At 42.0% G+C, this 24614-nt stretch overlaps 3 protein-coding genes across 3 annotated transcripts in view; 2 read left to right on the top strand and 1 right to left on the bottom strand.

Annotated features, from left to right (window-relative positions):
- Positions 1-502: 502 nt before the first annotated feature.
- On the bottom strand, positions 503-10613 carry rnf214 (ring finger protein 214). The gene is made up of 14 exons (XM_062535742.1): positions 10433-10613; positions 10297-10353; positions 9835-9975; positions 9613-9746; positions 9448-9516; positions 9241-9337; positions 9028-9116; positions 8839-8926; positions 8446-8544; positions 7921-8291; positions 7410-7527; positions 2466-2561; positions 954-1043; positions 503-855 (listed from the first exon to the last, which is right to left on the bottom strand). The coding sequence occupies exons 1-14, from the start codon at positions 10493-10495 to the stop codon at positions 796-798; spliced, it is 1572 nt and encodes a 523-aa protein (XP_062391726.1). The 5' UTR covers positions 10496-10613; the 3' UTR covers positions 503-795.
- A 1905-nt stretch (positions 10614-12518) lies between these two features.
- LOC134079651 (maternal B9.10 protein-like) lies at positions 12519-15389 on the top strand. The gene is made up of 5 exons (XM_062535741.1): positions 12519-12672; positions 12890-13069; positions 13398-13535; positions 14313-14682; positions 14804-15389. Exons 2-5 carry the CDS (start codon positions 12897-12899, stop codon positions 15077-15079), a joined length of 957 nt encoding a protein of 318 aa, XP_062391725.1. The 5' UTR covers positions 12519-12672; positions 12890-12896; the 3' UTR covers positions 15080-15389.
- A 699-nt stretch (positions 15390-16088) lies between these two features.
- Positions 16089-24614, top strand: part of cxadr (CXADR Ig-like cell adhesion molecule) — a 50407-nt gene continuing 41881 nt past the window's right edge. The window contains exon 1 of the mRNA XM_062537221.1: positions 16089-16234. Within this exon, the coding sequence (XP_062393205.1) occupies positions 16147-16234 (88 nt within the window). The 5' untranslated portion in view covers positions 16089-16146. The remainder of the gene's footprint in view (positions 16235-24614) is intronic.

The raw sequence follows: 24614 nt of genomic DNA, 5'->3' as shown, positions 1-24614 counted from the left end.
ATATAACTCCTTCTGCCTACAGTGTTTCATAATCAAAGCAAATGAATGGGTAAAATCATGTTGCGTTCATCTGTGATGTTATCAGGGCTTATACTATGTAAATGTGCATCTTTTTTCTACTGTTCTTTCTCACATTTTCAAATAACAAAAATCAATAAAACAGCACAAAAAACACTTGCCAAAAATGTCAAATCATGACAAATTTTTGGTTGTATCACTCCTCTAACCAATCAGCTACTCAATGCAAAACTGCCGCTCTGCACGCAACGTATGACGAATGTGTGTGTAGGGAATGTTCCAGATTGCAGATAAAAAGAGGGGCTCAGCCATGTTTGATGGATGCAGGCCTGGCTGAGAAATGGCTTCCTGGGATATTTTAGTTCTGCCCTTTGTGTCCCTGTCAATGATGTATGTGTGGTGCCATTGAGGAGCAAAACAACACAACAAATCAGACCAACCTTTTGGTCACTGGTGGATGCAACCATTCAACAGGAACAAAAAAAACATTCACCAGGAATTTTTTATACAAAAAGTTAAATACAATGTTTTGCATCATCTGATATAGCAGCACATTTCAAAGGTAGAAAAAATAAAGTCCAACAGTATGTCGTGAGGCATTATCATAATTGTGTGTGTGTGTGTGTGTGTGTGTGTGTGTGTGTGTGTGTGTGTGTGTGTGGTGTGTGGTGTGTGGTGTGTGGTGTGTGTGGTGTGTGTGGTGTGTGTGGTGTGTGGTGTGTGTGTGGGTGTGTGTGTGTGGTGTGTTTGGTGTGTGTGGTGTGTGTGTAAAGCCCTTTAGTCTGGACAGATGGGACATTCCTTTTTCGTACCGGACTGGAGCCACACTCGGACACACTGAAATGCCACAGAGAGAAACACATACATGTTACCTACTGCACACATACAGTACAGCCTTCTGCATGGCATAGGAAGAGAGGGATTTCACATCTCACCTGTGTATGAATGATGTGGGGACATCTCATTTTATACCGGCTGTGTTCATCTACATGGCCCTGGCACACTAAGCACAGCTGAACTACAGGCTGAAAGGTGGGGGGAAACAAGCACAACACAAATATGTAAATGCCTGGTGGGGTCAAGGTGTTGCGCGCAGACCTACTGGAAAAGATGGCCATATTGTAAATATTCTGTATAACCAGGGGGCAAAGGGGATATAACAGACATGGGCTGCTGTAAAAGGTTGTGGATGGAATGGATTGGTCCGCACACTGGGTAGGCTCCAAAAATACACTTTATTTACTATAAAAAGGCAACGTTTCGATCCGCAGTGGGATCTTCTTTAGGCCTGAAGAAGATCCCACTGCGGATCGAAACGTTGCCTTTTTATAGTAAATAAAGTGTATTTTTGGAGCCTACCCAGTGTGCGGACCAATCCATTCCATTATCTATACTTTTGTCCGGCACCTGGATTATTTCTGTGGATGTGCGCACCCCAACCAAACGACGCTGCTGTAAAAGGTTGTCATGCAAAAATTAAATCTAGGATGTCCCAGGATCACAACCTGGGTGGACAACCCGGTCAATAAGCTGCTGTTTGTTTGTCATCACCCTTTTTATGCCCCATTATAAGTCTATGGACGAATATATTATGGGCTGAATAGGGTCAAAATGTTAACAAAAAGATATTTCCACAAAAACTCCTCAGATGATTATTTACATTAAGGAAACACTTTTTTTGTATTTCAAGTTCTCATTGAGCTCAATGCAATTCAAATCAGCTAATTACAGTAGTTAACAGCTAATAAAACCATGCCAATCTCTTGGTATGATGAAGGGTATGTGATGATGTGGGGTTATTTTAATTCCAAAGGCCAAGGGGACTTTATCAGGGTGCATAGTGTCCTGGATCCATGAAATAACTGGCCTTTAAAAATAAACATCTGCCTGCCCTATGGGAATTTAACATTGGCGTTCCAATACTTATGACCCCTGTATTTTAAAACATTTATTTATTTGCGATACATTATTCATTCACAAACAAAATTGATGCCCTTTAAGGTTGAATATTTCCTCATATTTTTCATTCAAGGCATTAACATCAATTTCCAAAAGACGATTTTATATTGTTAACTTTAGCATCTGTTCCAATACATTTGGAGGGCACTGTATTCGTCCATGGACTGATAATGGGGCATAAAGAGGGTAATAAGCTGCAAACAGCAGCTTATTGACCAGGCTGTCCACCCAGGTTGTGATCCTGGGACACCCTAGATTTTATTTTTGTATGACAGCCTTTTACAGCAGCCCATGTCTGATTTCCCTTAAAAAGGGGGTTTTGCCCCCTGGGTAGTAGGTGGAGAGACATTTTACTGGGGCTGAGCAAGTAGCTCTTTGCCTTAGACACATATTAAGTTCACTTATAATGTTGCATTTAGTCACGTATATGACATTTTTGACGAGCGATTCATAACGAGTAATTATCCCATCGCTCCACCCGTGGTTACCTGTTGACGTTGAGGTGGTGCCTGGATGCCCTGCATAAGGTTAGCGGGCTTCTGAGCAGGAGTGCCCACAGGTGGCTGCCCAATGGGTCTCATGGCCTGACAGAGGCAGACAGAAGAGTGGGGAAAACAGATCAAATGTCGCATACTGATGTGATTTGGATGTGTGGGTATGTCTGACAGACCCTTTCAACTGCATAAACAAACATATGCCTTCCTAAGGCAATTCCAGAGACACCGAAAACAACATTGAGCTAATGGTAACTTTAAAAATAATAATAAAAAAAGGCAACATTTTATAGAGCATTAAGGGCTGTTCACACCAAGAACAATAACGATAACGATAACGATAACGATAACTTTAACTAAAGTCAGGGGGCCAATTCTGAAAAGGGCTTCCGTTAAGACTTTTGCGGACATGTTTTGGTACAAGCGGTCAACCTATTTTTTTAGTTAGAAGACACCCATAGGTAAGATATTATGGTGGTTGTCAAGCAAAAAAAATTTTTTTTTGACTTGTGCAAGCAATTTCAGGCCAATTTTTTGGTTTCCTGCTCAACATGACATGCCAACAATAAATGTTGAATATCTCCACAACCACAAGGACCATATAGATAACAATGGTATGGAATGAAAGCTAACACTCGTGGGATGTCTGCTGAAGTGTCAGAATTAACATTTATTGTACAGTATAAGAGACAACAGACCTAGAACATGAAAAAAACAATCTCCGCCTAAAGAGAACCAGTTTTCAAAGTGAATATCAGATTGGAAACATAACATAGCATTCCAAAACCTCTATCAATCAGTACCCCTATCTATGGGAATGAGTCAAGCCAAGTTTAAAGCTTGTAGGGAGAGACAGTGCACTGCTGCACATGTTGTAATACTTTAATGTTATGGCGAAAATGTAGAACTGTAGATGGTGGTCTATGGTGCTATTTGACTTCATTAATGTACCAGGTTGTGACAAATTATGTTTAATGGACATATCACTATATTCATCAATTCTACCCAAACATAACTGCTCTCTCAGTTCTTTAGGATTAGAGGTTAGTAACTAGTTAGTAGTAATAACTTTGTAATAGTCGTATGGCAAAGGTATTTTTCCCCATCCAAGCAGTGGTGCTCGGGTATAGGCAGCCAACAGAAGAAGGGACATGAAGGATGGCATGCTTTCCCCCCAGCTTTTAACCACAGAGGTCAGGTGCTTGGAGCTTGGTGAGAACAGGTCAGGTGCTTGGAGCTGACGATATGTGGATGTGAGGAAAGTGGAAGTCAGTGCAGTACCAGGCAGTGTCGATGTCCCTGACCAGGACTCAGACTGAGCACATGGACATGGTCCCTGGGTACCTTCTGTTGGCTGCCTACCTGAGCACCACTGCTTGGCTGCACTGTAAAACCCGGGATGTTAACTTAAGTGTAAATAAGTCATTCAGCTGAGTTATTTCTATGTGTGTAGTTTGTGTTGGGATAACTTTAAGGAGTCAAGTAAACTACTGTATACTCATTTTATTCACCTAATTTCAACTTGAGTGAAATACAGTCATGGCTGAAAGTGTTGGCACCCATGTTAAAGTTGACTAAAAAGAGGAATATAAAATCATCTTTTGGAAATTCATCTTAATGCCTTAAGTAATAAAAGTAGAAAATATCCAACCTTTAAGGACACCAACTTTCTATGTGAATGAATAATGTATCATAAACAAATAAATGTATTGGCACCCCTATGTAACCCTATGGGAATTTAACACAAAGGGTTAACATAGGGGCAGGCAGATTTTTAAAGGCCACTTATTTCATGGATCCAGGATACTATGCATCCTGATAAAGTTCCCTTGACCTTTGGAACTAAAATAGCCCCACATCATCACACACCCTTCACCATAACTAGAGATTGGCATGGTGTTTTGTTCAGTTGGCCTATTAGCTGGTTTGATTTGCATTGAGCTCAATGAGCATCAAACAGGCTAATAGGCTAACTGAACAAAACTGAACAAAACACCATGCCAATCTCTAGGTATGGTGAAGGGTGTGTGATGATGTGGGGCAATTTTAGTTCTAAAGACCAATGGAACTTTATCAGGATGCATAGTATCCTGGATCCATGAAATAAGTGGCCTTTAAAAATAAAAATCTGCCTGCCTCTATGGAAGTTGAGGGTTAACATAGGGGTGCCAATACGTATGACCCCAGTCTTTTAAGGAAGAACATTTATTTATTCATGATACATTACTCATTGCATGGGGTGCCAACACTTTCAGCCATGACTGTATATGCCACTCATTTCAATTAAGTAATCATGGCAAGAAGTATATTCACAATAAGAAATGGCTGACCACACATTACATTTCCCAGAATGTCACTGTCCATAGTATTCTTAACACATTATCACATATTAATCTTGACTGAAATTGAATCTTAAATGCAATAGTTAAACTATAGTTACGGCTATACTATAGCTGTTATGTTATTGTGTTATTTACATTGACACCACACACCATCAAGCAGATGACTATCCACAACAGACTTGGCCTGTGGCCTGATTTTAAAATCTTAGATCATGTGTAATGCTTCTGACAGACGTAATGATAATCTGAAGATACAGTATATCATGATGGCCAGTACTGCCATGGTGATAAATATTATGTTTCACAATTACCATCATTCTGCAGTAATCCTATTCATTTAATAGAAATTTAAACCTATAAAAAAATCCTGAAATCTTTACTCCTGAAGCTCATATCCTGCCCATAAGAGGGGTAATATAGTTACTCAATGTAAACATGCATAATGTGTCTGTATCTCCCCAAGAGACAATACAGACAGACAATAGGAGGCTCAATCACACCATTGGGATACTCAACTTTGTGACACTTTCAAGTGACTATTAGGTCAAAGTCAAATTGGGAAACGCAATCAACTTTGCATTAGGCCAAGAAAAAGTGAACTTCATAATGTTCTTTATATTTTGAGAATGGGCTTCTCCTTAATGGTATATCTGACCATATTCTGAAAATCATCAACACAATATTTTTGCCCATCACCTGGTAAACAGTAAGAAGCCACAATTAACAGCTAAGAGAACAAATACTTATTAGAAAATTAAAGAAGCATTTACCCATAATCCATAGAAAATTATAGCTCACACATTGAGTACATTGCATTTTTTCGTGTGTAGGCCTACATAATTCTTACTTGTCATGATAATTCACTCAAGTTGTTATTAGGTGAATAAAATTAGTGTAGTTTACTTGACTCCTTTAAGTTATCCCAACACAAAATGCAATACATACTGTACAATATACTAATAACTCCAGTTGAATGACTTATTTACACTCAAATTAAATGAGCTGCCAAACTCAAATGTCAAGGCATCCGGTTCAGATAAGTTAGCTTCCCAGGCTTTACAGTACTCAAATAATTTGAGTTCAGTTAACTTCCCGGGTTTTACAGGGGAAAAACATACCTTTGCCATACGACTATAACAAAGTTGTTATTGCTAACTAGTTACTATCCCCTAACCCGAAAGAAGTGAGAGAGCAGTTATGTTTGGATTGAATGAATAACTATAGTAATATGTCCATTAAATATAATTTGTGTCACAACCTGGTATATTAATGAAGTTAAATAGCACTATACACCACCATCTACAGTTCTACATTTTCACTGTAACATTTAGATATTATAACTTGTGCAGCATTGCATGTCTCTCCCTACAAGCTTTTAACTTCGTCTTCACAACCACCCTGATATCTTACCTATTTGTGTCTTCTAACAACAACAACAAAAAATAGGGTGGCACTGACAGCTTGAACCAAAACATGTCTGCAAAAGTCTTAACGGAAGCCCTTTTCAGAATTGGCCCCCTGACACAACAGTGGCCCTTGTGGTGTGATACTCTTGTGGTATTTATTGATCATTATTTTTTAATGATCATGCTTGCACACAAGTTGGATTATATTGCACATTTGCCCAAGATTACAGTAGGTAACATGGAAGAAAAAGGAAGCACTTTGGGGGAAAAATCCGCTTTTTCCATTTTTAAGAATATAGTGTTAAAATGGACAAAATAACATTTTCTAAGCTGACAACCTGTCTAGAACTCATGTGGAGGGGTTAAGTATCAATACTGGATAGGTTGTATGCTTGTACCAAAAAGTGTCCGACAAAGTTTTAATATCAGTTTTGGCCCCCTGACTACTATAACCATAACGATAAAAGCGTCCACACTGGTCCAACGATAAGAAAAGTCTCTCCTCATGTTAATGAATGTGATGGCTAGAATATTATGGGTTCTGATTGGCTGTTAGCTTTTTATCGTTCTCAAAATCGCTCTGAAAGTGATCAACAACGATATCGTTCTTCATGTCGTTATCGTTATAGTTTAGGTGTGAACGTTGTCATTCATAATAACGAGAGCGATATTTGTTTATAGTTATCGTTATCGTTATCGTTCTTGGTGTGAACGGCCCTTTACTGTGCATTCAGACCGAAACCGTCAAAAGCGTCAAAGTCGCTGGTGAAGCTCATAGCTCGACGCTCAACCCAGTTCGGCGCCGAAAGCGCCAAAGCCATGACGACAAACCACAAGCAGCAATCCTGCGAGTTTGACATTCTGATTGGTTGACGCCGAACCGGGTCATAGCTCATTACCATAAAGTTAACTGAGGCTCAAGTTTTTTTTTCTGAAGCCACGCTCACGCCCAGAATGCTTTTGACGCCGGCAACGCCGACTCTCCATAGAAAATTAATGATTTCCAGCGCTCTTCACGCTTTTGACGGTCTTGGTCTGAATGCACAGTTACACAAAAGTCCAATTCATTGTCCTTTCAAAGTATCGACATCAGTTTTGAAGGTTTGAACTGGAAACCCTCTAGGAGCAGACTGGAAGTGTGTGTGTGTGTGTGTGTGTGTATGTGTTGACTCGCTTGAGTAAATGCTCACAGGTTTCTGGCTGTGTTCCAGCCTGTCTGCCACCTGATGGCAGAGATCCTCCATGGCCATGCCGGACAAGGTGCCGCGTGCAGATTTGATCTGCTGCAGGGCAATGGTGAGCTCTGCCCTGGGGGTCACCAGCGATGGGGGAGATACAGAGAGAGACAGAACGTGACAATGAGTGCAAGAGAGCATAGCTGGTGTTAGCATTACCATATTGAGAAGATACTTTACATCAAAATGAGTTTGTTTCCAAATAAATATGCGCTTACAAGACATAAATGTCGATATCCTTATATATTATATTATGGAGAACTGCAGTAATACTACAAAAAAGGACAAACACCTGTTATTCAACAATTATGCTCCCAGGCCAACCCTACGCTTTCAAGGGCAGATGCTCCCACTGCAGATGCCCCCAACAATGATCTTGGACAAGAATAGCTATGGTGTGTCAACGCTAAGTGTTGGTGCGTTTGGCTTCCCAGAGAGGAGGTTTAACAAATAGAGTCAGACATACTTCGTCCTTGTCGGTAGGCGAGTGCCCAACATTTGTAGCACTTTGTCCAGCTGAGAGGGCTGTGGAGGATGGGCCGCAGCAGCAGCGGAGGCTGTGGAGCCAGGTGGCAGTGCAGTGGTCTGTCTCTGTGGCGCTGCGCTGGGATGCCCCGGAGCCAGGGCTCTGTGTGGGGGTGCTGTGCCAGGGAGGAGGGGGTGCGAGGCTGCACCAGCTGGGGCACCCAGGCCCAACGCTGTCCTGCCCATGGACTGTGATGGGGGGCCAACATGGCCCATATGCACAGGGGGTGGGCGGTACGGTGGCATCTGCGGTGGCAGCCGTCTGCCCATAAAACCATAGGGCTGGTGGGTGGGCTGGCTGAAGTAGAGCAGCTGTAGCAGGCATGACCAATCATGGATGAGCATGGTGGACAAACACAAACAAACAAACAAACAAACAAACAAACAAACAATCTTAATGCCAGGCTGCCCTGTGTATATCCACAGTCCAACACTGTGGGGTATAAATTAATCTTATGAAACTTACCAGTGGGACTTCTGGTAAAGAGGGAAGGGCAACTGGAGGAAGGTCCTTCAGTTGCATCTGATCCCCCTTAATCTGCTCGATCATCATGTTAAACTTTTCCTAGAACAAAGGCAAGGGAAAACAGGGAGTAAGAAACACTGACTTAGCATAACTGCATACCGGTAGAACAGCAGATTGTTTTAACTGACCTCTCTGGATTCGAAGCTTAGTGAGCAATTCTCCCAACAACCCAAACCCCAAAAATGGCAACACCCAACAGAAAACAAGAGCAACTATATATAATATTATATGCAATTACAAAACAAGCGTTTTGCTTTTGAAGAATTCATATTCTTACATGAAACACATTTCCACAGCTCACATGCCACAGGCCCTTGGCAGCTTAATCCTCACCTGTAGACTAGACATCGCATTCCGAATGGTGGCAACCTTCCTCCCCCAGTCCAGACTCTGGTGCAGATATTCTGGCGATGGGTTCATCCTGTACAATTTGCAAATCAGGCAAATTAAGTGGTCCATCAAATTATAATCCAATTACATGACACACATATATTGTATACGAAAACAGGGCACATAACATACCTCAGAGACTGAATATGCTTCTCAGCCTCAGTCAGCCATTCTTCCAGTTCACTTATGTAAACATCTCTCTGAAACTCCAGTGCTTCTAACTGTTCACATACCAATACAGGGAACATCAGTAATAAATCATGGTGGTTGACTTGATATGGTCAGATGTGTAGAAAGATGTGTGAAAACCAAACAAATAGCTTGGTAAGACAGAATTCTCCTGACCTCTTCTTTCCGGACATTCGTGTTGCCCTCCTCTACCTCTCTCTTCAGTCTGTCCCTCTCCTCTCGAAGATCAGCGGTCTCCTGTTCCCAAGTTTCTCTATGTGAACGCACACACGCACACACAAGATATTTTAACTCATAAAGAGGATAGTTTAGAATACTTGATAAAACTGAACACGAAGTCATTTAGAACCTGTGGAAACTTACTTCAGTAGTGACTGTTCTTCCTCTAGTATAACCAGCGCTTCTTTCTTCTCCTCCAGTTCCACTTTCAGACTGATGAGAAAACAGTTTAAAAAAATATTTCTTAACCTCTGGCTCTATCCACTCACTGTTTAGTAAAACAGAAAACATTTCCATTTGTTTTTTTACCTTCTTCCCTTGTCCTCCATTTGTCGGAACTCTGTGAGGAGCTCTTCCTGTTTGGCAAGGAATTTCTTCTGGTTTGCCTTTCTGTTGCTATGTTCCAGCTTCAGGTGTAGGGAATCCAACTTGTCCAAAAGAGTCTGTAGTATAAAGACTGAGTTCAGCAAAACCCGAAATACATACAGAGAGAGAGCAATAGTTAAAAAAAAGTGGAGTAGACCTACTGACCTGTTGCTGACATTTTTTGTCATAGGTCATTCGCTCTAGCTCCTTGACTTTCAGCTCATGTTCCACAGCTTCAGACTCCTGCTGTTTCTTGAGGTCCCGATACTCCAGGGTTAGGATTTTTGTCTCCTCTTCCAGCGACCTCTATGAGGCCAAAGAGAAAAGAAAGTGCAATGTTTGCCACGGTATCTGTTTAAGTTACATTTATTTAGTTAACATAAACTAAACCACAATTGGACTTGAATCATCGTGTATCTGTGAACTCCATAGTTTAGGTCAGTGTTACAGGCCAGTAGCCTATACCTGTACCCTAAGTTTGGTATAAATAATAGGGCCCAGGGCCCAGGCTAATATGGCTACACTCATGGAGAGAGATGAAGTTTGGTTTACTGCTGGAAGTTTGGAAGCAGCTTGGAAGCAGCAGCTTGGAAGCAGTTTACGAAAGTCCAAAATGTAAATAGTCACCATCTTGGTTTCCCAATCCGGGTCGGTGCTGACCGCTTTCTCTTCCCGTACAGAACTCTATGAAAATACAATTGGTTGTCTGTCAATTACATGTCATTTCAAGCATTCATTTTACAATCTGTGACTCGACTCCTACCGATAGCATTTTCTTTTCTGTTTCAGGACAGGCTGACGATGCCATTTCGCTTTTGTTCTTCATGACAAGTTTAACACCACAATAATTCACTGGAGGTTCAACGGCATATTTTTGGTTCTGCAGTAACAACAATCACAGTATGACTGAGAGTAGTTAAACTTAAATGCTATCGTAAAGGTGCTGTGGATGATAAGCTTCCGGGTGAAAGGACTGAACATTTCACAATAAGAGTACCTAGGTCAACAGCTAATTCATATGAGGGGCATCTTAAATTATTCTAGACATGTACTGTAAGATAAGCTAATAGTAGTTAGTAACAATATAATATAGTAACATACAATTTTATAAAAAGGGATATATAGCATCCTCCACATTTATTTGCACCGCAAGATGGGTTATCCTCTGACCCAGAAGAAAAAAGTTGATGTTTTTAAACATTTTTTAAGATGATTTAAGTAGGCTAGTATAGTTGAAAGAAACATTTCTTTCTTTCTTTCTTTCTTTCTTTCTTTCTTTTAGCATTTGTCCCTGCAGTGTAGGCTAGGCTATATTGGGTCATCATTCTTCAGAAAATATCAATATAATGTAATGTTATTGCATCGAGTTATGCGATGTTCGCTACATTAAATTTAAAAATAAATGTGCCAAGAAAGGTAATGATTTTATGGCTGCCTCCATGATTAGCACTGTAATGGAATGCTGTCATATGGTTGAGCAGGCTGCGCCACAGTCAATGTGCAGGTATGGTACAGTACCCTAGGCCAGGGGTGACTGCACTCTCCTATTCACTATATGATGTGTGGAAGTGTGATGGCTTGCTGTGAGGCCATAAGGCTTGCAAAGAGCATGAGCTGTATTAGGGACCCCTATGTGACCCCTGAGCTGTGTGTCAGACGCTAGCGAATGAGTGTGTGGGGCACTCTAGGATGACAGAGGTACAGCGGAGAGATGACTGGATGAATAATTGTAAATGTTTGTGAATACACTTTCAACAAACATTATTAATTACATTAGCAAATGGGGTCATTAGTTTGCTATATCAAGCTTGTGGACTGTGCATTTGTGTGAATGTGAATTCACCTATGATCTCATTTCCCAATAAACCTTAGAGCCCCTGACTACATATTGCTTCTAAGTCTGACTACATTGCACCTTGAAGATTTGGATTTTGCCCGGCAGCTCAGGTTGGAAACCTGCACATCTCCCTTGCTTCCTGTCCACAACCTTGGGCTCCAATCACAACTAGCCTAGCTCATCCAAAAGATGCACCAATGAAGGATTATCCAAGCGTACAGTCATTTGAACAATGCAGCTTACAGTCCCGCCTCTCCTCCGAGAGAGCACACCTCTTGTGCAGTAGAAATAAAGTGCAGACTCCCCAAGTCCCCATACTAATGTTCAATCTTAAAAGATTGAGTTTAGTATGGTGATAGCCAGACTAAGATTTACTTTAATAGTTGACACATTATAAGAAAACCCATCCCTGCCTCATTCAACCCTTTACAGCATCTGAAGCATGGGAATGGATTACGAGGTAAGAGGTAGTAAGACTAAGACCCACTGTTATTAAATAAAAGTTTTGCTTTGAAAATATCATTTTTGTTCACCGAGGACTAATGGGACATTCAATTATATTGAGTTTCGTTCTGTTCTGACCTCCATTCAATATTCTCTAATTCTATCTAGTATTCACAGGCTTCATTCCAAATATTCAGACTTGCATTTTGCCTGGCTCAGCGCCATATAGATGACCTGGCTACGCTCAAATTTCATGACGTGATAATAATCTTAAACTATACAGAATGGGGAACACTCCTCATCTATTTGACACAGATTCAATCATTTAAATAATTTTTACTTTATAATTTTAAATCGACATTTTCAATCAAGCTCACACAAATGTGTATCTTGCAAGACATCATGCACTTTTGTGTTGTCTTGCATGCACATTTGTATGTAAAAGTGGCTGCTCGTGCGCATTTGGAAGTGCGTCTCTGTCGTCCAGCTGATCCCTGCTCCACGTCAGTAGATGGCGGTCCATTGCAAATAAAGATGAAAACAAACCCAACTGTGTGCAGACATTCGCGCTTCGTTTGCGCGCGTGCTGCAAACTTTTGGGCAGAGTCAAGACAAGCCAAACTGTCAGTTACACGTTGTCAACTGAGCACCGTCGTCCAAACATCAATCTAGCCTAATATAGCCGATTTTCTCCAAGCAGGAAATATATGATTATTGTCGAGGTGAGTGTCCGTCCGTATAAGTTCCTCAGTGACGGGTCTTGCAGACCAGAAATAGTAAGTTACTGACACTGTGTTGCAGGTGGTCGTATGTGGTCCAGGTTTTATCCACTGATGGGCATTATCATGATTCTGCACATTGTAGCGGTTGAGATGTGGTCGTATTTTGTCCCTGTTCTTTTACAGGACTTGGTACATCTTCTTTATTTATGGTTTTCAGATCAAGTATGAAGAAAGAAATTGAAGCAGCAGGGGCTTTCCTGAAAAATCTGATAAAAAGGTCTGACAAGTTGAATTTGGAACAAGCTGATATCTTTGTAGAACAGCTCATATGTGTTTTGCAAGAGAAGTACAAAGCTCATTGGTACCCAGAAAATCCCACAAAAGGCCAAGCATTTAGGTGAGAACTTACCTAGATTTTACTTCCCCCATCATACAGTTTTGGTTGCCTATCTCGCGTTTCGAAACAAAGTAGGCTATTAATCAAAAAGTAGGCCTACAATTTTTAAAAATACATATTTAAAAAAACACTCTAGGTTTTGTTTCAGGCGTGTTTTTGATCACCTTCCTGTCCCATAATGGAGAAACACTGATAAAGAATATTATGCATAGTGCAAAACATGCTAAATATGGTATTTTAATATGCCCAGGATTATATAATTGTTGCATTGTTGTTGCTTATTTTTTTAATTATTATTTTATCACCGCATGCATTTCTGATTGTACAGGTGTATTCGTGTCAATGGTAACCATAGCTTGGATGTAGAATTGCTTTTGGCATGCCAGAAAAGTGGTGTACAGTACTGCTACTTAGGCTTGCCTTTAGAACTCACCCTCTGGGTGGATCCAGGAGAGGTTAGTTGCAGGTGAGTCTCATACAAAGTTTAAAGGGACACTTCACCGATTAGCATTAAGTTTTGTATCTTTAGAAAACCAGTCATGTTTTTGAATGGTCGTGCATCATTCCCTCAGTTTGCCTTGAGATGGGAGAAATACGGATTTCAATGTTGGACTTCCTGCTTTCAATGATGTGAAAATCATAATTTTACATCATTGAAAGCAGGAAGTCCTATTCATGGGTTTCATTGAAATCCATATTTCTCCCATCTCAAGGCAAACTGAGGGAATGATGCACGCCCATTCAAAAATAGGACTGTTTTTCTAAAGATACAAAGCTTAATGCTAATCGGTGAAGTGTCCCTTTAAGATTGTCCTTTGGGATTATTTTATATAACTGGCATATCATTTGCATAACTTTGTTTACTTACTATAATTGTCTATACTTATCTGTTTTTACCTCTCATCTTCATTTTATGAAAATCAAGGTTATACAAGTACCTTAAAAAGATTATAGGCCTAATGCTCATTTCAGACTTAAAGATTCCTTGAGAGTGATTCAAATTGAGTTGTTTTAAGTATTATTATGGCAAATGACGGCAGTATATTGCCTGTGTTGTTTGTAAGTTCAGCAAAATGTCTTGGGTTGTTTCAGCCTGCAATATTTATTTTAGCTGTTCTAAAAGAATGTAGCTCAAAAGCTTTGTGCTGGAAAAGAAAATTCAGGTGTAAATGTCAGATTTGCCCTTCAGCTTGTGTGCTTTGGTTTTAGGGGACGTAATTTAAAATGGTTCTATTCCCCTCAGGTACAGTGAAGACACTCCACCCTTTACGCTCGCAAGGTTCATTGGAGATGATGATGATAATGATGGTGATGATGATAATGGGAAAGTCTTGCTGAAAGTGAGCAGTGCCTTGGAAAAAGTCACCTCTGACTATCATTCGGAGACCTCATCAGATGATGATTGTGTCTGTGTGTCCCCACCTCCTGAGAATGACAGCGCTTATGCCACCCTTCCTTCAGAGAGGGACAGAGATAGTGGCAAGGCTTCTCAAAGCATTTTTGGTGTGACCTCGTCTCCGGAGAACAACACTTTTAGTGGCACTTTGTCACCACCAAATAGGCATGGTGGAGTCACCACTACACCTCCTCAGCACAGAAGCCCCCCTTTACAGGTAGGCTACACAGAGAGGAAGTTGCATCCGATCTGTTATCACGTAATGTGTTATCAGTTACTCTTTGGTATGGATGTGGACTGGACTGTTGTTTTTAATGTGTGTGTGTTTGTGTTCCAAGGTTGTTTACTCCGATGCACAACCATTGTCACCACTCTCCTGGAGAATACCTGTGAGATCTCCTGTTGAGCCTCGACCCTATGTTATGCTGAATACACGTGCCCGGCCCTTTCCGACGGTCAGGCCCCATGGCTGGTCAAGGCCTGTCTACCGCAATCCTATGTGGAGCTGCTCGTCTGCCCGATCGCACCATGGTAATACTGCAGCATTTTGGTCTGCGGCTGGGAATGAAAGAAGATTTGATGGAAGGATGAATTTAAGCAGACCACTAAAGTAACATGACCAAATTTTGTTTGGCTTTTTTAAAATAATGAGTCACTACTTTCACTTTTGTGTGTTTCGACTTGCTATATAACATTTTTGCACTTTAGGTGGCTTGTCATATGGAGTTGTATCTCTGTACGTTTTTTTTTTTGATTAACCGGCAAATTTTGTTTTATTTATGTATAATGTGTAATGCCAACATTGCTCTGTGATGCAGGCCTATATGAATATTGTCAGCAGCTAATATTTAAAAGACAGTATTGTATTTATTCGCACAATGGTGTTAATCATGATGGAAAATAAACATGAATGTCTAACCTCTACAGGCTCGCTTGGAAAATGTTTGTCGTGAAAGGATTAGCTTTTTGTAACTGTACTCTGCATCGATTCCACTCAATGCCAATTTCAGCATTTCATAGAAAATTAAATGGATGAGCAGAAAAAGGACAAAATTAATTCAGTGGTTTGTGGTACGCTGGCGAATACGCCACTCTGTCCAGCATTTTGTTTTTGTTTGTCATTTCTTCGTTAATATGTCTGTTATGTCTTAATGTCTGCATGTGTGCAGCGCTTTGGGTGTGAACTTAGTGCATACAAAAAATGTGCTTTATAAATACAAATGTGACTTGACTCAACATTATCATATTATAATTTCTTTAGCATGGATGGGAAAATATTGATGGAGTAGTGATGATGTGATGAAGTGCTGCAAATTAAATTCTCTGAGAATCAGTGAATGTAGCCTACTAATGAAGATCTGAACGGCTCCATCAAGAGAATGAGCAAATACAGCAAGTGAACCTCTGCCTAAATGAAGACTCAAACCTGCCTGACTCTCGCCAGACCCAGCTGTAGCTCGCTGGTGGAGCATGGCGGAACGGTTATCGTTTATGTGCACACTAGGTGGCGTGCAAAGTACATTGTTCTTAAACAAACTTTACAATGGAATGGGTACCCTCCGGAAATCACGTGTCTGTATCCCAGCCTCTATCCACCTGCTGAGGCGGAGAGGGAGCGGAGTTTTGATACAACGAGAGAGGGAGGTCGGAGAGAACAGCCGTCGAAGTTGGTGTGTTGTTTATGGAAAGAAGAACTCCGTGGATTAAACGCAAAGGGATGGATTTGACTACGTTTCACTTTTGTTATTTTCTAATAGTTCTCATCACAGGTATGTTGTTAAGATTTATTTGAATTTACCTTTGGTGAATGTTCCACAATAATGTTCCTGAAGTAATGTTAGCTTTTCCAGCTTCCGAGTCCAGAACTTCACCAGCGTTCGGTAACGTTAGCTGGTTTTCGAGCTAGAAAGTTCATTTTGAGAGACCGGAGACTTATTTATTCCTATGGGTTTGCATATTAATCGAATTGAATATGTATCCATGTCCTGCAATTGTTTCCGCTCAAGCAAATGAAATTCTGAGCTAATTGTAGTCTTCGTTACCACAGGTAGATATAACGTTAATAGCTAGCAGAGACTGCGACAGGTTCTTCAACTCCGACGTTTCTGTCTTCAACCAGCTCCCAGCAAGTTAACGTAGCCCAATTAACTGGTGATTTCTATTTAGTTTCAACGTGAATGCTTCGTAAATAATAAATAAATAATCAGGATTATCTTTTACCTACGAGTTTGATTTAAATGTTCAATCTCAACAACTCCATGTCTTGCGGTAAATCGATGGCAAGAACCTGCTAGCAGACCTTCAGAAAGTTAAATATAACCAGAGACACTTATAAAAAGACTTTGATATAACATCATCAGTCTTACCTTTGTGTCTCACTCTCCCCCCACCGCTTTACCTGAAACAGCCGAAGGTTATATTTGGGTTAAAATAAACAATTTTAAACTAACGAAGCGCCAAGTGAAAATTAAATGTGCTCAGATTAAATAAACCCACATAATCAAGATAACGTTTCCAGAATGTAATCACGGGGATTACGGACGTTCTACAGAGTTAATGGTAGGGCAATTTGATAACATGACTAGGCTTGATAAAAACGTTTTATTCTCTTGAAGTGAATGTGGTAGAAGTGGCGTTATCTAAAAAAAAAACAAAAAAAACAAAAAAAAAACCGATACAACGTTAATGTTATGTCTTTCATGTTTTAATTGAATCCATTGCCAACTCTAACGCATCAAAAAATCACATCAGGCTAGCATACCTCTCACCCCATGCGCCTCATGCTTCTCTAGCAGCTACAGCTATTTAGATTTAGGGAAATTATGTTGAAAATACAACGTTAACTACTCAAATACCAAGAATTACCCATAATTTATAATATACGAGGGGAATGTTCAGATGTGTGAAGCAGGGCCCAGGCTTATAAAGTTGTCAAAAAATGTTTTGTGACCTTCAGATAATTGGTATTCTGGCTATCTTTAGAAGGGATGCTGCAACAGTTTGTTTTGCCGCCGATAGCTAGTTAACACAATGCCTTGATCCGCCTTAAATCCTTCACTGGGTTTCAAAGAGCGGTGGGTTTGTCTGCCATCTGCCAGAGTAAAAGCGACCAATAACCCACCCCGCCCCCCTCCAACCCCAAAGACTGCAGTCCACTGTTTGTTATATGTGGATTTGATACCTTCACCCCAGCGAGTTATGTTGTCAGGCCTGATTGTAGGCTATTTCAAATGTTTTGATGTGAAGTTGTGTTTTGATCAGCACAGTCCAGCACAGTCCATCTTTGCAAAAAACACTTGATCATATTATGTTGATGAACAGGAACACTGCCAATGATAATTTGTCGCAAACGTATCAAGAATGCTTAGTAGTTACCGGACCTGTTGGTAGCTTAAATTAAAGTTCTCACTTCTTGTGATGAATTCTTGCATGTGGGGATAATGGACATGAGTCATGGCCACTACCAGTGTTGCATTTCTGTGTGATATGGCATAGAATAGACCCTTAGGGTGTTATGTTAGTCTTTGTTGTGTCCCAGGTCCTGGTGGTTGGTGTAATATCTGTGGAGTGCCAGTGGTCCTCTGTTGCATTAAGGCGTATGAGGCAAAGTGTTCATGATTAAATAAGTGTAAACGGTTGCAGATGGATTGTTAATATTGATTGCCAATAAAAAGGAGGCTGTAAACGCAGTTACAGTTTCTAAATATATAGCTGGTTGCAGTCCATGTAAACGCAAAGAGAGAACTGAAGGATGGCACCTGAAAGATATTGGACAGAAACTGAAACACCTGACTTTCCGCTGTCCGCTTGGAGAGGCCATGCCCAAACCGAAACTAAATATAGATAGTGTTCTGATAAGGCCTTGGCATAGTTGTAGCCACCAGGTTAGAAGGCCATGAGGTTTTACAGGGTGTGGGGGAGAGACCACTGACAGGGCAATGACATTCCAGTTCACTGGTCACTGATAAACCCCTTGTAATAATGGCAGGCTTTGCATACAATTGCACTTCTCAAATGCTGGTCTTTGTCTAAAAGCCAGGGACAGTGAGAACAATGATGTGAAGTTTGTGTAGTTCTGCAGATTTCTCTTCCTTTCCCCCCTACTGTGGTTTTGTGCGTTTTCACACCAAACACAATGTACGAAATTGTAATTATCATCACAACAGTATTGGGACAACAGTTTTCTTTAGATTTATTTTTTTGGTGTGGCCTCGATTTGGTCCACTAGCAAACAATTTAATTGAATTCACTCTTATTCGATATCAATGGGTATGACATTTGAAATACCAAATAGCTATTTTCCGTATTTATAGAGATGTTTTTAGTTCTAAAGTTGAGTGGCATTAAAATGTGCATTAATAGATCTAACAACTTATCTATATCAATGCGTTATGACTAGTTGTAACCATTGAGAACTAGAAGAATGCATCATGTAGCAGCCTAGACTGTAGTGGCTGCCACCACTGGTGACTACTGGAGGTGTAATCCAGATGAGTTTTACATGCAAAGGATTTGTTTAATGGTTGTTTGTTTAGGATCTGAAAGATGCCATTGTGCCGCTTGTTTATAATATTGTTCAGTGTAGGCTCTTAGGACTGATTGTGTCAGTGTTCATGTATTACTTTATTGTCTTGTATAAATTAATCTAGTGTAGACTTTGTATGATCAAAAGGAAAGCAGTCCTTATTAGCAGATAAAGTGTGAAGATTGCTGAACACGTGTAGCCTGTTGTAGTAATGTAACCCAGCAGTGCTAATGTAGCTTGGCTAGATTGAGAGGCCAAAAGGTTCAGTTAGTACCTGATCAGCCTTCCCACTCTAAACCCCTAGCCAGGCGACTGTTGCTAGGATACCTGTTGAAAACAGCAATGCAGGGATATCCTTGAAACGTGCCGTTGTGTGTCCCAGTGTGTTTGCTTTCAAGTGTGTGGAAAGGCTATCCACTCCTGAATGCGAATGGGTGTGCGAAGCAAAGGAGTGTCTGTTTTCTATTGTCTGTTTTTGTGGTCTCAAATGAAGCTTTGTTTCTCTGATTTGTCAGATTAATCTTCAACATAACTCTATTTCCTTTCATGGTCCTATTTAGTGCCATTCTCATGGATACATTTATCACAGACGTGACCCTGTCTCCTGGATCCCATGACAAAGCATGCTTCCCGTAAATGTGGCCTGCACTATCGGGTTTCAGTGTAGCCTTTTGGTTTTGAGTTTCACTTATAATGGTTCTATTTTTGATGAATGATGCAGCAGAAAAGGTCACAGATGGCCTTTATTCATCTCAACTCTAGGATTTGGGTACAATTTCAAGAAATTCATAAAACTGTTGTACAAATGTTTCAAGTTCCACAAGATGGAACATTTTCAAAGAAGAAATCATGTTGTGGCCCTGAGATGTATTTTGCCTGTGAGAACAGCCTTGAAGCTCAGGAAGAGTGCAAGATTTGTTAAAGCCTCTGTCAAAGCGTTTGCATATTTATTTACACTTTAACTCGTCAATCAAGAGCAATTTGCAAGTATCCAAAATCCACAAAAATGTGATTCAAGCATCAGACAATTAGTCTGGCTTATGTGCTGCCTACGCTGACAGCATCCAGATGGAATTAGACGGATTTACCGTTAGAGTAGGTTTCCACTCGTGGATACTGGCCATTAGTAGGCTCACTTGTCTTTTTATTTTTTTCTACATTTATTTTCTCTTTCCAATTAATGAAGTACACTTCATGCTTTTTCACGCTGGATTGTTACACATATTTACATTACTCTATCTTCGGACAGATAATTGTGACAGATCTTCAAAGACGTGTCCAATGAAGCCTGGTTTGAGTGAATGCAATCTTTGACAATTTAGAATGAGATTGTGGTTAGCTTTGTCACTTGATGTGGTTTTCCTGATAAAACATGCCCCAGTGTTTGTGTTCTGCTAGTTGTACTGTACGTCACATACATTTTACTGTCAAAGCCAAACATGCCTGCAAACACGTGCCTTTTGGGTACGGTTGTAGACGTGACCATGACAAGAGAAAAGAAGGGAACAGGAGACTGGCGGAAAGAGAGCGAAAGAGGGCTAAAACGAGGGTGCCAGTGGCTGATGGACTGCAACAGTCTTGGGGCGAATGAACTGCTCAACCTGAGAGATTGTCATTGTCCCAACGCAGGCAGTTCCTGCTGGAGGTCACCACTTTGCATTCCGGTCCCGTGGCGGTGCTACGCCGTGCCGTGCTGCGCTGTCGTTTCCGCCCAGCGCTGATTTCTGCAGCGGCGCTGCTGTGCTCTCACCTCCAACCCGACGCAGAGCGAGCAGCCGCCCTCCCGTTGTCCTTGGAAACGAGCGCTTCATTCGTGTTCAACAGACTTATGGGCTGCGCTGCGCACGGGCTGCATGGAGCAAGTGACGTAAATGGGGGACCAGTTCAGTAGCGGGGCTCTTCATGCGACGCTTGTATTCAGATCTAGATGCTCTTTGGCTACTGTACATTGTCAGTGGAGGACCGTGGACGGTGTTTAATTGAATTGATCTATCATAAAAGTTGGTCAAATGACATGCCCTTGCGCATCAGTAAACCTACAAGCTCACTACTGTATAAAGCATAAACCTGTAGGCTAAACTTTGGAAAAAGCCTTTTTGTGTTTTTTTTTTACTTTTTGAGTTAACCCATTGCTGATATTCCCTTAGCTCGGCTGTAGTTGTGGATGACACCTGAACCTGCCGTTAATGCCCTGCTCATATGTAGGCGGATCAGGAGACGTGTGCAGTCCAGCGCATGATGGCCCGTTGCCGAAGGCTCATGCGAGCCTTGAGGTCCAGAGTGTTCTGGGTGGGGTGTCACTGAAGCGACACCCTCCCCGTCTGTCCTCCGCTGTGGTGATGTGTGAGGCCACATGAATATTCAGCACCGCGCGCCCTTTAATATTTTAACATGCCAGAGCCGTACAGGCAATGCGTCTGCTCCTGTTCTCGTAACTTTGAGTGCTGTGTGTGTGTGTGTGTGTGTGTGTGTGTGTGTGTGTGTGCATGCGCTTGTGTGTCGCTGATCTGGGTCTTAACCTTGCCCAACACACACACACACACACACACACACACACACACACACACACACACACACACACACACACACACACACACCCCTACTCCCATGTGTGCACATGTTATTTTATTTCCCTCATTTTCAATTTGAAGAGTGAGTGGCCCATTAAGACAGGTCCCGATTGCATGTCATTAAAAGCGGTGATAATGATTAATCGCAGCCCTGGCAGCTTGGTGTGCCGTTTTCACCCGTTCGTTTTTTTATTTTTTATTTTATTATTATCGCTCCGGCGGAACCGGGGCCCCTCTCTGTATTCACGGCCCATCCCTCAGCCCCCTCATTCACAGCTACCTGCTGGAGAGACATCAGCAGTGGCATCAGCCCCTCGCTGGCTCCACGCCAACCTCTGCAGGAAGGGGAGATGAGAGGATGGGAGATGGGGGGTGGTGATGGTGGGGGTGGCTGGGCTGGATGCACAGGTGTATCAGGATGCTGTGTGTGTGATCTTGACAGAGGATACACACACAACGTGAAGAGGATGCTGTGACGGAGAAACAAAAGGCACACTACTGCCTATCCTTAATCTCACGTCACTTTTTATCGATCCGTTGCCGTGTGTTCATTTCCCCCCCATTTTCTCTTCTCTTTTACTTTCTCAATTTCACCCACATCTCCATCTCCTTCATCTGCCACGCGGACTCCTTTACGCCCCCACCCACCCCGCACCCACCCAAGTATTCTGTCGATAAGCGCAAGGTCACAATGCCAGCGCTGTTCCCCTCTCCTCGCTCCATCCGTCATGCCCGTGGTATCACTCCGCCCAGCTGGTCGGAAGATAAAAGGCGCGGCGCATCCATCACCCTCCAGCCTCACGCCCCTCCGCCGTAATGAGGAGTAATGGACAGCATGACAGATACACCTCGGACTGAGACTAAAAGTGGGGCCCAGGGTTCTTATGAGGCTCTTCAGATTTATCACAGCAGTATCCTCCTTTCACCACAGCGCGACGAAAGATCAATGGGATGGCTGGCTTTTAGGCGTCATCAGTCATCGTTTGATCAGCCTTTGTGTTTGTTGTGTCTGTTTGTTTTTATTTATTTTAGCCCAATTTTCTAGAGCCTTTTAAGTTTAAGGTTTGGATAAATATGGAACTAGGGTGGAATACAGTAGGGTGGAATGCGTGTAGTACAGCGGGTGACGTGCGCGCCTCAATGAAATTTCTGTTAAACTGTCTCGCTTTTTCTCCCCACGTTCATCATCACACCAGTCACCAGTTACGCAAGAAGCTTCGGGAGCTGAGGATGACTTCACCTTAACAGATCTCAGCTCGAGCACCAGTGAGGGGAAAGTAATAGATAAAGAGCTTCAACGCTTCCACTGTCTCTCCCTAGATGTCCACTGTGTCAAGAGCCACAGTCAGACGTGTGCTGCTTTGCATAAGCAATGTGTCCTTACAACAGCTAGATAGATAGATAGATAGATAAATAAATAGATAGGTAAACATGAATAGCCAAGGCTTTGGAAGCCGTGTCTGAGGAGATTTGTGGGGGTTGTTTTGATCCTCTCGTAGCAAAGAGGCCATGATTTTCATTGGTTTCAAATACGTGATTGCGGGAGGTTTTGTTTTATCTTCTCATGATTGCCTCTTTTGTATGTTCCTTATATAACTTGCGCCTTTGGCTTTTTTGACCTTCAATAGCTTCTGCCTCTTTTTTGCTTCAAGGCAATCATTAGTATGTTTTCTTATGAAATAACATCAATGCTTAACTGCTTGTTTTGTTGTGGTTGCTGCTTGCGCACACTCCCATCTGTGTGCAATATAGCTAGCGCTCCCCACACCACTGACCTATTGATCATTATTTTGCCATTTGACTAGTAGAACGGAACGAAAGAGAAAAAGTAATAGGAACTAGGTTATGCTGATGACTTATCCGGTACATGTGAAGTGAGTGAGTCAATGAGTGTTGCTACATGAATGTAGGATGAGGGAATGGAATATTCCAGGAGGATCCAGGCTAATCTCTGAGCGCTCTGCCGGGGGTTGTCAGGGTTTCAGTGTTGGCTAGTTGCGTGAAAAAGGCTGGTGGAATGTATATGAGTCACATTCACTGTCAGACCCGTTCCGTGGTTGGCTTCTCACACATCATGATCAGCGGCTTCTCAGGGTAGATATCCTCACACCACACTTCTCCTGTGCTGCCTTTTTTATGGCTTGTGCTCAGGTCCATTGACTCTTTTCAAAGCTTCGCTCGCATACCTCAGCAAACTAACCTATTTCCTGTTCCCTCTGGGAAGCGCTAATATATGCAAGCGAAGTCAAAAGCATATTCTGTTGTACTCTCCGGCCGATTGAAGTAGAAAAGCTCCTTTTAGAAATGGTCTGGTTTTTATGATCAGTGCTATTACTGTTCTGATTAAGAAGCTCAGAGACCCAGTATGAACGTGGCTTACATAATGATGAGCGCACCAATTAATCACATGAAAACACATCAGAGGCAGATGCAGTGGAGGACCATGGACCGTATCGTTCCCTGCTGTGTGTGTGTGTGTGTGTGTGTGTGTGTGTGTGTGTGTGTGTGTGTGGTTTTTATGACATATGTAGAGGGAAGACTCACATCATTGTTTGTCCGTGAGCGAAGGGAGAGTTTTGTGGGTGTGTGTGTGCGGGCGGAGAGAGAGTGGGAGTGTGCGTGTGACGTTATCGCCGGTGACAGCCGTGTCTCCGGGGTGTGGCTGTGGCAGGTGTTCTCAGGTTCCAGGCCTCATCCTACCTGCCAGCAAGGTCTCAGCTCGCAGCTCTCCCCGAACCAGCCGTCGAGCCACATTACACACACCACCCCAATCCAGCCCTACGCCGCCCGCCCGCTGCTACACACACACACACACACACACACACACACACACACACACACACACACACACACACACACACACACACACACATACATACACACCTTACCTGCCTGATGTCTTCCTTACAGAGGAGTGGGAAGCATTCCATCGCACCGCTAACCCCCCGATTACCTCCAGGCAGTGGAGTGCTCACTCACCAGGAGCCGACATCACTTTGAGAGAGGGAGAGAGAGAGAGAGCGAGGGAGAGGAGAGTGGAAGGGAGGGAGAGAA

This window comes from Sardina pilchardus, chromosome 5 (genome assembly GCF_963854185.1).
Source record: "Sardina pilchardus chromosome 5, fSarPil1.1, whole genome shotgun sequence".
NCBI classification, from domain to species: domain Eukaryota; kingdom Metazoa; phylum Chordata; class Actinopteri; order Clupeiformes; family Clupeidae; genus Sardina; species Sardina pilchardus.
The sequence above is the reverse complement of the archived record's forward strand: the minus strand, read 5'-3'. Positions and strand labels throughout refer to the sequence as shown.

What these genes read in the sequence shown, in the direction of transcription:
- rnf214 (XM_062535742.1), bottom strand. Translation starts at nt 10,495, where the DNA reads ATGAAGAACAAAAGCGAAATGGCATCGTCAGCCTGTCCTGAAACAGAA. An exon ending in ATGCGATGTCTAGTCTACAG is followed by an intron (nt 8,545 to 8,838) that starts GTGAGGATTAAG and finishes CCTTTGTTCTAG; the next exon opens with GAAAAGTTTAACATGATGAT. An exon ending in CCCACATCATTCATACACAG is followed by an intron (nt 856 to 953) that starts GTGAGATGTGAA and finishes GTGGCATTTCAG; the next exon opens with TGTGTCCGAGTGTGGCTCCA.
- LOC134079651 (XM_062535741.1), top strand. Translation starts at nt 12,897, where the DNA reads ATGAAGAAAGAAATTGAAGCAGCAGGGGCTTTCCTGAAAAATCTGATA. An exon ending in CCAGGAGAGGTTAGTTGCAG is followed by an intron (nt 13,536 to 14,312) that starts GTGAGTCTCATA and finishes TATTCCCCTCAG; the next exon opens with GTACAGTGAAGACACTCCAC. An exon ending in ACAGAAGCCCCCCTTTACAG is followed by an intron (nt 14,683 to 14,803) that starts GTAGGCTACACA and finishes TTGTGTTCCAAG; the next exon opens with GTTGTTTACTCCGATGCACA.